The sequence below is a fragment of the Caretta caretta genome, chromosome 11, assembly GCF_965140235.1.
Source record: "Caretta caretta isolate rCarCar2 chromosome 11, rCarCar1.hap1, whole genome shotgun sequence".
NCBI lineage: Eukaryota > Metazoa > Chordata > Testudines > Cheloniidae > Caretta > Caretta caretta.
In genome coordinates this window covers 44,469,487-44,484,705 of record NC_134216.1, presented here as the reverse complement: position 1 = coordinate 44,484,705, position 15,219 = coordinate 44,469,487, and the positions used below count along the sequence as shown (strand labels likewise).

Below are 15,219 nucleotides of genomic sequence, written 5' to 3'. Positions count from 1 at the left end.
GTCTGACCCAGTATGGCCATTCTTATGTGATTTCATGAGGGGAGGTCAGTTCATAGGGTGACCATCTGGAATCCCCTGAATCTGGTGTATTTGTTGAGGTTGTGCCCGCCCTTCGATTTGGGAACCAAGAAATACTGGGAATAGAATCCCTGTCCCCAATGCTGCAGGAAAACTTCCTCTACAGCCCCCAGAGCCATTAGAGACTGAACTTGCTAGAGGAGCAGCGTCTAGTTAGAGGTGTCCCTGAAGAGGGACAGGGTACAGGAGTGGGGAGGAGGGATGGAGAGAACTGTATGACATAACTCAATCTGACGGTGCTTAGGATCCAGCTGTCCATGGTAATTGAGTCCCAAACACTGTAAAAATGAGCCAACCTGTAGCCAAACAGGGATGGAGAGGTCACCACCAGTTCACTACCCTGGACACACAAGTCAAGATGGATACTTGCTGGATGCTGAGGGAGGAGGAGCTGGCTGGCTAAAATCTGGAACCAGAGGTCCTTCGTCTCGGGGATCTATGCCCCTTTCTGGGGTAGTGCCGCTGCCTTACAAGAGGCTGCCTGAAGAAATGCTGCGAGTGGCATTGCCATTGTTACAGCTGACTGCTATAGCAGTGTCTCTAAAGCCAGAGTATAAACTCCCAAGGAACACAAAATAGCTTGGGAATTATTAAAAAAAAAAAATCCAAGGTTTCCTTTGTCTTTTCCAAAAACAATACCCAACCATAAGGTAAGTCCTCAATAGTCTGCTGCACACATTCAGGGTGTAATGCCTGAATTCTGCAGCAGTGAGGCCCTCAGAGTCACCGCTGATGCCATAATTCTGGCCAAAGCAACCACCACAGCCAGAGCCGACTGTAATGTAGTTTTGGTTACCAAACAGCCTTCTGCAATGAACACCTTAAATTCTTCCCTGAAGGCTTCTGGAAATTTGTCTGCAAACTTAGACATGGCTGCCCAATTAAAGTTGTATTTATAGAGCAATGCCTGTTGGTTTGCAATGTAAATCTGCAGGGAAGAGAAGGTATAAATATTCCTCACCATCAAGTCCTCTTTTTGGGCTCTCTGTCGTTAGGCATAGGTTTTTAAATTCTCTGTCATGCATTGTCACTTGCTGCAGTTACCCCAAGACAGTTAGTGTCCAGGTGGGAGTAGAAACTCTCAAAACCCTGGATGGAGACAAAGTACCACTTCCCCACACACTTAGCCATGGGAGGTAATGAAGTGTGAGTATTCCAGGGGGTCAGGCCTTTCCAGGCTCCAAGAGAAACTCATTTATTGGGAAGGCTACTCTCCCTGGATCTGGTGGTCAGAGAATATCAAGCAGTTTATCCATATTCTCCTGCAGAAATTCAGTCTGGATGTCTAAGTAACAGCCACATGCCTCAGGAGGTCCTGATATGCCTTAAAGTCCTCAGGCACTGAGGGAGAGAAGGAGCCTGGCATGGCAGAGTCATCTGGAGAGGATGAAGAGGCAGTTTGTAGTGCCAACAATGGAGCCTGTTCTTGAACCACAGGATCCAGAGATTTTCCTTAGATCATCATTGCTATGGACATCAGCATCATTCCCACAGTAGGGATTCCCACCAATGCCATATCCTTTTGCCCAGTGGCCTCCTTGGGGTGCTCCTCAATTTTTGAGTTCCTGCTTTTCAACCTGCTCCAGAGCGAGATTATCAGTCCTGTAATTGGCTCTCATTCCCAAACCACCACAGCTATAAGCACCTGCTGAGCCTGTAGCCTCTGACCACTGGGAGCTGAGGAGCCGTCATCACAATTAGATCTCTGGCAGCATCAGAAGTATTCAGGGTGGAGTGTAGCTAACTCCTCCACCTGGCACACCTGCCCAGGGGAGTCACTGAGTGGCAGACTCGACAGTCCCCTCATGGGAACTGAAGTCAATGGCGCCGACTCTTGCTTTCTGGGCACTGAGTGCTCCTTCATAGGACGCACTGCTGTTGCACCTTTTGGCTCAGCTGTCTTCAAGACCGGGGAATAATCCCTTTCAGTCTTCCTGTGCCGCTTGTGCGGCACTGGTGAATGAGAGCGGTGCAGGCTGCCTCTGCAATTTGCGGTGCTAGGGAGCACTGGTGCAGAGGGTCTCTTAGGTCAGAGTCCTTCCTTGGCACGTGTCACATACCGAGGCCGGGACACTCCATACGGATGCGCTCAGTGCTGGATCCTGACTGTCCGTGGCAGGCTGAGGACAAAGACAGGATTCCAATCAGGAGTGGTTTCAGACAATCTGTCTCCTTTCTGGTCCTAGGTTGGAAAGCTCTGCAGATCTTGCACCTCTCTGCTTGGTGCACTTCCCCCAGACACTTCAGACACATGTTGTGGGGGGTCGCCAGTTGGCATAGGCCAGCTGTAGGTTCCGCAGGGTTTAAACCTGTTGCTCAGAGGCATGCCCTGGAACCCAAGGGGAAGGTAAGGAGATGGGGAAAAACCCCGCTCCCTAAACCTTATCAGCTATATACACAATATACACTAAACTAACTAACTAACTAAGACTTAAACTACAAATACAACTAGAAAGAATGCTAAAGGAAGCATTTGCTAGGCAACGACCACAGTTCCAATGACAGTCACTGGCGGTAAGAAGGAACTGAGGAGGTGAAGTGTCAGCAGGGGCATACATCCAGTGCCGTGAAGGTGCCACTCCAGGGGGCTCCACAGCCAACCTGACGGGAGCTGCTACAGAACATTGATGACTGTGCACATGGCGCGCACACACCTAATCGGAATCGATATGAGCAATCACACGAAGAAGAAACAGTTTATTATTTTTCAAGTGCACAGAAGTGTGCTAGGTACCTAAAAAAAACATTTTAAAAGTGACACACAGGGACTTGCAGTTTCACTCTATATTAGAGATTTTACTTTGTACATGGAAAGTAAATCAGTTTACTCACAGTCAGATCCAAATAGATATATAATTGTATTTCACTCAATACAGTACAACCTGTGTAAAGCACTTAGTAGACTCCAAGGCCAGAAAGAACCATTGTGGTAATCTAGTTTGACTTTCTGTATAATGTAGGTCATAGACGTTCCCCCAAAATACTTCCTAAAGTGATTCTTTTAGATAAACATCTACCCTTGATTAAACAAGTCAGTGATGGAGAATTCATCATTGCCCTTGGTAAATTGTTCCTATAGTTAATTACCCTCCCTCTTAAAAATTTGTGTCTTTATTTCCAGTCTGAATTTTTGTAGTTTCAACCACCAGGCATTGGATCGTGTTTTACTTTTCTACGCTAGACTGAAGAGCCAAATATAAAATATTTGTTCCCCATGTAAGTACAGACTAATCAAATCACCCCTTAACCTTCTGTTTATCAAGCTAAATACATTGAGCTCTTTCAGTCAATTTCTAAGGCATGTTTTCAATTCTTTAATCATTCTCATGACATCTCTGAACCTTCTCCAATTTTTTTTTGTATTTATTATTTAATTTTTCCTAAATACAACAAATATACCAAAATACCAGATACATCATAATACACTACGTAAACAAACAGTGAAGATAAAAGGAGTGGAGTGGAAGTGACATATATATCTTCGGGTCTCCATTAATCATAGACATCTAAGAAGTCAGCACAAACTGCTTTGCATTTTTTGGGTATTCCCTTTCTGCGACATGCCAGTCATTCGTTAGCTGTGAGGTCAGCCTTATATCACTGACCCAGACATCAATATTTGGTGAGGACTGACTTTTCCATTTTTGCAGGTTTAATTTTTTAGCGACCAAAGCTGCTCATACGAGCCACACTGCCTTGTTACGAGGTAGTCTCCAGGTATCAGGAATATATCCAAAAATGAAACTTAAGCAGGGGCTGGGGGGTGGGCTCCAACTTAGCATTCAATATCAAATTGGTCCTTTGACTCCCCTCATACCAGAAATTCTTGATACATAAGCACTACCCAAACATGAGCTAATGTAACTCCCTTGGTGATACATTTCCAATAGCAGTCAGCATTTATGAAGACCATTACCATTAGCCTATGTGGGGACCAGTATACTTGAAGTGTATTTTGGTGAATAAGCCGTAGTCTCAGGACTATAGTTGTTTAACATTACATACATTATATTCCATCGGGTCAGAGATAGTTATGTATCCAAATCTCTATTTCAAGCAATTCTGAAATTATCAATCTTTGGCAGAGTTTTTTGGGCCAGAAAATTGTAAAAGGATACTGCTGGCCAAGTAAATCCAGGAAATTGCCTCCAAAATAATAAAAGCTCTGGAGCTCCCAAAGAATCCGATCCAAATATGTTCATAAGGAAACACTTTAATATGAGATATGTCCATGCAGGGCAAACCAAATTGTTTCTGAAGATGTACAAATGGTTTAATTTTATCATTGTCAATTCGCTTCGACAGTCATAATTCCTCTGTCCATCCAATCCCTCCACATCCAGGTTTTGCCACCAAATTTAAGGATACAATTGCTCCATAGGACTGCCTCTACATGGAAGAATGGATGAAGAAGTTAACCAAGTTTGACCAAGCTTGCCTCACAGCTGTTATGTAGGAGCTTTGGAGCCACCAAATCTACAATAATTTGATCCTACAATGCCTGAAAGTGGGAGTGGGTATACCAATTCTTGTTCAATCTGAACCTAAGGTGGGTGTCTCTGTGGTCATGTGGAATAGCCAGAAAGATGCCTGGTTTAACAAAAAGGAGATATGATAATTTTCCAAGTTGGAAAAAATGAAATCCACCCCAGAGATACAGGGGATCTGTAATTTGCTCAGAGCCAGTCTAGGTTTCTTGCCAGCACCCCAAAGGAATATTTTAAAATGACTGAATTTCTAAAAACATATTTGAGGAACAGAAATAGGCAGACCTGCCAGGACATACAAAATTCTGGGAAGGACATTAATTTTAGTATATTAATTTTACCCCACAAACTGAGGGTTAAACTCTGTCTCCCCAAATTGTTACCCACTTGAGAAATAAGTGGTTCTGTATTTATCTTAGGCATGTTCTGAAAATTTTTGGGAATCAGTGTTCCTAAATATTTCATACAAGAGGATTGCCACTGAAGGTTCCAATTTGAGAAGAAGCTTTCCTGTGCATATTTTTTTTTAATGCCTAAGATTTCTGATTTACCCCCAATGAATTATATATCCTGAGATGAGTCCAAACTTATTAATAGTGGCTAAAAGGTCAAGAATAGTATCCCCGTGCTTAGATACAAATACAAGAGCATCACCACAAACAGCATAATTTTGTGCTCTGTTTGGCCCATCCTGATACCATGAATATGTTGATTTGCTCATCTGACAATGGCGGAATCTAAAAGAAAAGGAGAAAGGGGGCAGCCCTCCCACATATTTCTACCGCATTTTCATTAGAGAGAGGTAATACCCTTGGTAATTACTCAGTGAATTGGGTTAGAGTATAAAGGATTAATCCAAGCAATAAATTTTTATCAAATCCAAATTTTGCTATGATATGAAAAAGATAGTCCCAGGCTATGCAGGCAAAGGCCTTTTTGGCATCTAAAGAAATGTCAGCTAAGGATTTTTAGAAGCTCTTGATCTGGCAATAATATCAATCAGTTGACACATTATCTGAGTCATGTCCGTTAAGAGGGACGCTTACCTGCTGTGAGTACAATGTCATAGAACTTTGTCTAGTATCACTGCAAGAGCTTTAGCTACAATTAGAGTGACCAGGTGTCTGTTTTTCTGGGGGGGAGGGGGGGGGAGGCAGTGCCCATGGGTGAAAGCAGCACGCAAAGCCGCCTGTCTGCACCTCCGCCTAGGAGCCTGCTGTTGACCGCTTTCGGGGCGCAGCGCAGAGTCAGGACAGGCAGGAACCCTGCTTTAGCCTCCTTGCTGTGCCGCAGACGGAGGTAAGCCTGTGCCCCAACCCCCTACCCAGAGTCCCCTCCCGCACCCCAACTCCCTGCCCCAGCACAGTGAAAGTGACTGAGGGTTGGAGGAGAGTGAGCCACCAAGGGAGGGGGAATGTAGTGAGTAGGGCCTCAGGGAAGGGACAGGGCTAGGGCATTCAGTTTTGTGCAGTTAGAAAGTTGCCAACCCTAGCTACAATCTTAGCATTACACCTGATTAAAGAAATTGTCCTGTAATTACCACAGTTCAAGTTTTTTCCCAGATTTAGAAATAACTGAAATTACAGCTTCTTGGAGTAGGTGGGAGAGTTTGCTCATTCTTGGCCTCACTGAACATGTTCAATAATCTAGGTGTTAAAGTTTGAGAACTTTTTGTAAAATTCAATTGAGAAATCATCTGAGACAGAAGTCTTTCGGACCTTCATTTCTTTTATAGCCTGAGTCAGGTCCATGATTTTAGAGAGGCACCTAAAAGTTCCTTTGGAGAGTCAGGGATCTGAGGCAGTTTAGAGACAATTCACTAAAAAAAGTTATCTAGGCATCTTTACAGATTTCCTTTTCAGCAAAATATAGTTTTGAATAAAACTGATGAAGTTGTTTATTAATATCTGTGTTGTGTATAATTTATTGCTTCTATTGCAAATTACAGCAATCTTGTTTGTTAGCCTTTTGGTTAAATCTATATGCCAACAGCCTGCGAGCTCTCTTGCCGGATGCCTGGTAGTTTCGTTTCAAAGTGAATAAAGCAATCTCAACCATTTGGGACAGAAGTTTGTTGATTTCATGTCTTAGATTGATAAGTGTTCTCAGTTTCTCTGGGTAGGGGGCAGAAGCAGAGTCTACATCCAAGGCTTTACTTTCCTTCAAAAGGAGGTCAATTCTATGTTCTCTCAATTTCTTTTTAAAGGTGGCATATGAGATGATACAGCTTCTGTTGAAGGCTTAAAAGACTTCCCAAAGCATAGAAGCAGATGAAGCGGTGGGGGTATTTGTTTTAATAAAAAAAAAAAAAAGTCCTAACTCCTGCTGCACAGAGTTAACAAATGATGTATCCCCACATTTTCTGAGGGCCTAAGAGATATATGTAGAGAAACATGGTCAGATATAACAATAGTACCAATGCCACAACAAGTGGTAGAATTGATCAAATCTAGAGACACTAAAAGAAATAATCCAATCTTGAATATGTTGAATGAGCTCCGGGGGGCGGGGGAGGAGGAGTTGCAGGGGAGGTGCCTGCGGATGGGGCAGACGCCTGGCAGCACCTTCATGTAGGAGCCGGAAGGGGGCATGCTGCTTGTTCCGGGAGCTGCTTGAGGTAAGCATCTGCCTGACTAAAAGCTGCCCTCACTGCAACCGCAACACGTGCATAATCTTGAAAGAGCAGTATTTTAATTGCTGGTTCTTGCCGTAACAGCTCCTTTTCCTCCCCCTCTGGATTTCTGCAATATAAGCTCCTTAGTGGTAAACTTCAGGAACTTCACACTAATGCTCTAAGCTGACCTTCTGGAGCTGGTTTAGGGACAAGGGCCCAATCTGCCTGTTCTGTATCAAAACAAAAAAAACAAAAAAAATCTACCAGCAGATTCATCAATTCTGTAGTTTAGGGACAAATTCAGAGGATTTACCTTTCTCTATTCCCTCAGGAACATCTACAATCCTGACGTTACATTGTTATGAGTGGCCTTTTAGATGAATTAGCATGGTCTTAGAGTCTTGATATGTAACTAATTTGTTCTCGTTCTTCATAAACTAATTTGTTCTCGTTGAAATCCCACTTCAGAAATTCTGTGTTCTGCTTCACTCATTCATCTGGATTTTGCTTGTAGTGCACTCTGAATTTCAGTCATGGTGGTCTGTAGGGTGGAAACTGTAGATTTAATTTCAACAGTATCTGTGGCCACCTGCTGCAGTACAGCCATCTGCTGCGCTCCATAATGTGCAGGAACCATTCTGTTGAAGGCAGATCTCCTCTGTGTTTTCAGTGCTTTCAGATTTGGAAAGGAAGAAGCAGTGCTAGAGGGCATCTAGGGGGTTTCAGTAGTCGGGTGCTATATTCCTCGACATTGGATGGTGAGGTTTAGGAGACTATGTTTGGGGCTTCCCTGTGGGCTGCTTCAGAGCTCAAGCAACCTGCATCCATTTTGGTCATAGCACTCTCGGATGGCTCTCAACATCCTTCCCGAATGGAGGACACCAGAACTGGACACTGTATTCCAGCAGCAGTTCCACCAGTGCCAAATATAGAAGTAAAATAACTTCTCCACTTCTATGGGAAATTCCCCCTGTTTATACATCCCAGGATCACAATAGCTTTTTTGGCCATAGCATCACAGTGGGAGCTTACATTCAGCTGATTATCCACCATGACTCCCAAATCTTTTTTAGACTCACCGCTTCCCAAGATAGAGTCCTCCATCCTGTAAGTATGGCCTACATTCTTTGTTGCCAAATGTATACATTTAACCTTATTAAAATAATCTGCACTGTTTATCAAGCAATCCAGACTATTCTGAATCAGTGACTTGTCCTCTATGTTATTTACCACCACCACCTCCCAATTTTGGGTCGTCTGCAAACCTTATCAGTGATTATTTTGTTTTCTTCTGGGTCATTGAGTAAAGTGTTAAATAGCATAGGATCCAGGACTGATCTCTGTGGAACCCCATTGGAAACACACTTGCTTGATGATGATTCCCCGTTTACTATTATATTTTGAGACCTATCACTTAGCCAGTTTTTAATCCATTTAGTGTGTGCCATGTTAATTTTATATCATTTTAGTTTTTCAATCCAAATGCCATGTGGTACCATGCCATGTGGTATTCCTTTTATCAACCAAACTTGTCATCTCATCAGAAAATATCACGTTAGTATGACAAGATTTATTTTCCATAAACCCATGTTGATTGGCCATTACACTTCTTGAATTCTTTAAAAAAATCAGGTCTCCTATCAGCCATTCCATTATCTTTCCTGGGATCATTGTCAGGCTGAAAAGCTAATAATAATCATCCTGGCACATTAGCTTTCTTCCAGTTTTCTGGAACTTCTCCAGTTCTCCAAGACTTATTAAAAAAAATCAACATTTACGTCCAGCAAGCTGCTCAGCAGCTATTTTAAAACTCCCGGATGCAAGTTATCTGGATCTGCTGATTTAAAAATTCCTAACATTACTACCTTCTGTTTAACATCCTCCAGAGATACTAGTGGAATGCAAAGAGTTATCACCACCATATGATGAGACTCATCTGTTTTTTCCTCCAAATGCGGCACAAAAATAGTAACTGAACTTCATTGCCTTTTCTGCATGTTGATTGATAATTCTACAATTTCCATCTAGTAATGGCCCTATACCATTGTCACTAATCTTTTTTTATTCCTAATATATTAAAAATGTATTGTCTTTATCTGTGCTGGTGATAGATTTCTCCTTATTTCCCTTTGCTTCCCTTATCCATTTTCTACAATTCCTAGCTTCTGATTCATTGCTATTAACTTCCCCTTTCTTCCATTTGTATGTGTGTGGTGCTTCAGTAGGGCCAATTTCACACAGCTGAAAACAACTGAGCCAAGTCAGCTGGGAGGAAGCAATTATATCTACATCTACCTGGTCTGACTTTATCCTGCTTGTACATTATAAATGTGATCAACTCATGATCATTACTTGTACCTAAGCTACCATTAATTTTTAGTTCTCTGATCAGTTTCTCTTTATCTGTTAGGACAAATCTAACTGTGATGGCACCAACACTTTGAGTTAGGAAACTCATCTCTAACATTTAGAAATTTCAAACATGTTTCAGTACGGGAAGCATGAGACCTCCAAATTTAAGTACCCCATGATCTTGCTGGGCTTTTTTCCCAACACATTATAGATAGATGCATAAGAAGGTGGCCATCCTGTTCCCTATTGTGACTGGATGGTCAGTAGCAGACAACTTATACCATATCTTGTGATTTATCTATTAGGACATTGATCCATAAGCATTCAAGATCATTTTCTTCCAAGTTATCAGTGACTTGAAAACAGGTAATGCCATTTTTGAGAGAGTGTGCCAGGAAACCATAGATCCACACTATAATACTTCTGATCCACTATTATCCATCCATGCTACTTTTCTCACTGCAGATTTATTCTGACATTAAATTGTGCATAAAACAAGATGTAACTGACAGTTCAACACAAGAGAAGAGAAAGTATATCACAAGAAAAAGTTAAAATGGCTATTTCAGAGCTTCACCAAAAATAGTCTGTCATATGTATCTTATGCTATATTTACTGTGCAGCAGTAAGCTAGCTTTAGTGCAGGTTACAGTGAAGGTGATATCAACTCATTTACTATTTTTAAACAGTACTATAATACTTTTTTCTTATATAGTGCTTTTTCTTCGTAATGTATATTTAGAATCCACCCCATGAGAATTATCCATTATTAAGGGGTTTTTTGGAGGAATTTTTTTTTTTTTTTTTGCGCTGCTCCGATAAACATCCTAGGATTGTGAAGACCTTTGTGAAAACTAGCCTGGGAATGTGCATGCTGAACACTACCTTGAGAACTCTCCAGGCCGATACTACCAGCTACAGAACTTTCCAAGGAAAACTGAAACAGTCCCAGGGTAGCTATGGAGGATAAAGACCACTTCAACCTGTAGCACCCCAAATACTGCTAGCTACTGCCCCGCACTTTCTGGTAGACACATCTCTAGCAGATTGAATCAATTGTTTTCTACTGTTACTAAAAAGTGAACTATGGAGAGTTCACATATCTTCCAAAACAGCACATGAGCGTATCACCATGCTGGCGCATATGAATAGCAAGTGCCACAAATGTGTACAACTCCCTTAGTCTACATAGGAACAACACAAAAATAAGTTTTATAAACTTTGCTAAAATCTGATTTGTAAATTACACTGAGGTTTCTAAGATGTTAAAATTGATACTGTCCCTTTAAGCCCACTTACCAACTACAAAAATATCCAGAGGCAAACCAGAGCATTACTGTGACACCTAATGTTGGAATACAGATACTACATGCATGAAACAAACAAGTGTAATAGAATTCAAAAACAAATTTTCTCCTTACCTGCTTTGCTATTTCTCTTAAACAGGCCACTCCTCGTTCAAAGTTAGGAAATACTACAGAGCCATACTTCTGGTATTCAGGGATTGGTCGGATTTTTATTGTAACTTCTGTAACCACGCCAAGGGTCCCTTTAAAAAGGAAAATGATCATCATTTCAATGTCACAAAAATCTCTTGCTTTCTGACTTAACATATATGATTTTGAGTATTTTCATACTATTCCATAAGTGAGATATCTTAAGAAAATTAAGTCACATTTGTTAAATGTATTTTAAAGCCTGGAGTAGCATTTTTATTGGGTATCATTTCACTAGAAATTTATTTTTTCTTTCTACATAAACCTCCAACTAGAAGTTGACAGTTAAGGCAACATTTCTCAAACCGTGGATCAGATTTTTTTCAGAAAATGATCAAAGCTCAAGATGTCTAAAAACTAATAGTTTTAATGCAGTATTCTGCAAAAGCTCAGCTGGTTTAGACAGGCTCTAAATAGAACTGTCAAGTAAGGAAAACAGGTTGCCATATCCAGCTGTGCAAGATAATGAGGTTTAAAAATGAATATTTTCCCCATTCTACGCAGTGATTTGTAGTGGGGGAGATCAGGGTGGGTTTTTTGTTTATTATTAAAAGATTTGGATTAGGAAAATTAGATTAGATTAGATTAAAGACAGTTTGAAAATCCTTTAACATTAGGACTCTAAACAATTTAGGACAGAAAAGATTTCTTCAGGTAACAAGTTAACTAGTTCAAATTACTGAAGTTAACCTGAAGATCATACAAGAGATACTGGAGGTCTGGTAGACTAGTAATGACATAACTTTTCAAGTCTTTAAACTGGTTATGGGGAAGCCATCACAGAGTTTGACTAACTGTTAATGGGGGGTTAGTCAATGTTAGAATGCCATGATAAAATGGCAATATGTGATGCTAAAATCTACTCAAACTAGTGTTGTAAGTATGGTTTTAGTGTCTTCAAACAAATTGAAAAAGTTTAAAAACCATGTAAGTGTATCTGCATCCAATGCACTTGAGTCAGAAACTTGTCAGCACATGTGCCTCAGCTATCTTTGTTCCTGGAGGCAAGGCCATAAAAGGGGTGTAACCACCGCCCCTCTCTCTCCATTTTTTTACACCATCTAATACCTCAAATAGTGGGGGAAGGTGGAAATGTCATGGAATGTATCTGCATACAATACATCACAAAGAACAAAAAAGTTACTGTACAGGTAAGTAACAGTTTTTCCCCTTTGAGTGATTGTGCACATATACATTCCACTGTGACTCACCAACAGTTTCCTTACAGGTGATGGGACTTTTGATTATTTGAAGAGACTGCAGTCAGAAGCACTGCTATACTGACTTGCTGAAGTTGGCACTGTCCCAGGAAGCTTGAGTAAATGCAGAGTGTCTGGAAAAGGTAGGTACTGGCAACTGCACTGTTGGTTTGCAAATGTCAACTATTGGTATGTTACTGATGAAACAAAATAGGTCCTAGTGGGCTGTTATTCTCACAGGAGGAGAAAATTTAGCTAGATTATAGCAGAGCTTAATGCACTCAAATACAGTGAGATATATATTGGGTTTAATGGGTTGCTCTTTAATCCTTTCAGCAAAGGCCATAAAAATTCTAGGAAATGATCTGAAAGACTTTGTGAAGTCCAGGTAAACGGACAGAGCCCTCTCAACATCCAAAGTATGAAGCTCCGCTAAAAAGAGGTTTTGGAAAAATACACCAGAAGGTGAGTTGTCTGAGGTGGAAACAGATACATAAACTTCAAGTGTGGCCTAAGAGAAACCTTGTCTTTGTGAAACATTGGGGGGGGGGGGGTAAGGGTTGGGGGGGGGTTGGCTTACAGTGCCTGGAGCTCCAGTACCCTTCTTGCATAACTAATTGCTAGCAGAAATGCAGTTTTCATTCTTCTCGTCAGATATGGACCTTGCCATGCCAATTTGCTGCAGCCTCATCAGTGAAGTGCAGAGCCCTCAGACAACCACCAAATCTGGTCAGAGGGCAGTCATTAGTGATGTGAGACATGGGTCTTTGGCCACAGCTGCATGTGGGATCCTCTCATTGGCCCCAACGGTTGGAAGGCTGCCTGCACATTGACCCTGTTCTGGACTGGTCTGTTCAAAATCCCTTCATAACAGCCCATAAATGGGGGAAATCAAAGCTGGGTACACACATGGTTGGGTCAATTATAAGCGACTGGTTTCTGATGTCAGCTGCAGATCATTCTTCACACCACATCAATACCTCAGAGAAATCTGGGTAGGGCAAGTGGGCCCACAACAGCATGCTTTTGGGTCGTTGAAGAGGTCTGTGTATAGTGATAGTGGTAGACTTGGGTTTGCCCTGATCTTTCCAACAATTCTGGCTGTAGCAACCAGAGGGCTGTGTGGAAGAGTGATGTGGCTTAACACAGGGAGCAACATGTGTAATCGCCCCAGTTATGATGTGCATGGTTGAGTGCAGTTGTGTGCCAACCACCTTTACATGAGACAGATGGAGTCAGACCAGAGCACAGTATTCTGCTGCAGAGTAAGAGAGGGCTAAACCAGATGATTGGCGATTTTGAGCATTTGCTCCCTATAAAGTGCTGGCCAATTTGCCTAAAAGGTTGTTACACCTCTTCACCTTAGTCACAGTTTTCCTCGGGTAGATAAGATATGTGAGAAATCTATCAAGGGTTACTCCAAGGTAATCAGCAAACCGCATTCAAAGTGCTTTCTAGAGCTGAATCTTGGGTTGCCTGAAAACTGGCAATGCCAAACAGTAAGTTGATGGTGCCAATGCAGACTGCAGTGAAGATACAGGAAGAACTGATCACGTTTTGGTGGCAGGTGATGCAGACAATGCCGATGAAGCTGAGGCGGCTACAATTAGAATCAGACAACGCAGAGTCCAGCAAAGGCAGACAAATCCTTTGCTGCATGAAAGGCTTGTGGCATTGATGGCACTAACAATGGAGGTAAGTGTACAGCCACTGGAGATGGAACCAGATCCAATAATGCTGCTAGGGTTGAAGATCTCTCCAGTAAAGCAGAAGGCACGAGTCTCAACAACGCTGGCGGATGTGGAGTCTGAGTGTTGGTGCTTCTGACCAGACCTCACAGAATTAGATGACTTTTTAAGTGCTTTTTTGTGGGACGAGGAGCACGCTCTATCAATCTCAAACAGTTCTGAACACTGCAAGGAGGCCACACGACAACAAGATTTCTCACCCAAAATTGTCTTTGGCGCCTTGGCAGCTGAACATGAACTACTCATGAAAACTTTCAGTCATGGTCAGCCTCTGAGGAGGCAGATGTTGCCATTTCGAGAAGATAAAATTTAAGACAAAACTTCTTATATTTCTTTGTCCTAGTGGGGAACAATCTACAGCTAGGACATATGTCCCTCACCTAAACAAATTAAGCAACTTTTATGCTTATCGGTGACAGGGATAACAGCCCTGCACATATCGTTTAAATCCAGGGGATTCTGCCATGGCAAAAAACCTACTAAAACAGTTCTTAACTAGAATTGCAGTAAAGTGAACTATAACTATACAAAGGAGAAAATCTCTTTTCTGAGCTGGCTAACTGAAGCTCAAAGGCAACAGGGAGATCCAACTCTTGCTACAGGTGGTAAGAACAAATAGAGGGAGGCCACAGCCACTCCCATTTTATGCCTTCTGCTCCACACACGAGGATGGCAGAGGCCGTGCCCTACCGAATGGTACTGATGTCAAAAGTCTCTGACTTGAGTACAGTAGCCGCACACACCTGTATAGTGTGAAATATATATGTGCACAGTTACTTGAAGGAGAAGTGGCTTTTAACCTGCAGTTTCAACAAATTTAGTAATTAATTAGATTGCAAACTCTTCAGGACAGCAACTATGTGTCTGTATATATTTGTGCAGTGCCTAGCACAGTAAGGATATAATTCTGATGGGGCCTTTTGGAGCAACTGCATGACAAATAATGAACAAACTGGAAAATGTGGAGCATGCAGTGACAAGTCTATGGTGTAAGCAGATGGCAAGTTTATCAAAATCCCACAAAAAGGTTAATAACTAGACTAAGTTTGAATGTTTTTGGAACTTCTCTCCACCCGATATGAGTAGCTTACATTCATCCTGATTAAGAGTTATAACAGACAAAGGGGATGATAGTGCACTTCTTACAACTTAAAAAGTAGTCAGTATGAACTTACATGAAGATGGAAACAAAAGTGATAGAGTTGGGGAACTTTTAGATCATGTATGGAATTTGAAGAAAATGTG

The 15,219-nt window shown here is 41.7% G+C and overlaps 1 protein-coding gene across 3 annotated transcripts in view; it reads right to left on the bottom strand.

Annotated features, from left to right (window-relative positions):
- AGPS (alkylglycerone phosphate synthase) overlaps nt 1-15,219 on the bottom strand; it is a 157,781-nt gene that overhangs the window by 69,467 nt on the left and 73,095 nt on the right. For all 3 annotated transcript variants that reach the window (XM_075117975.1, XM_048870393.2, XM_048870394.2), the window contains exon 11: nt 10,953-11,080. In XM_075117975.1, the coding sequence (XP_074974076.1) occupies nt 10,953-11,080 (128 nt within the window). The remainder of the gene's footprint in view (nt 1-10,952; nt 11,081-15,219) is intronic.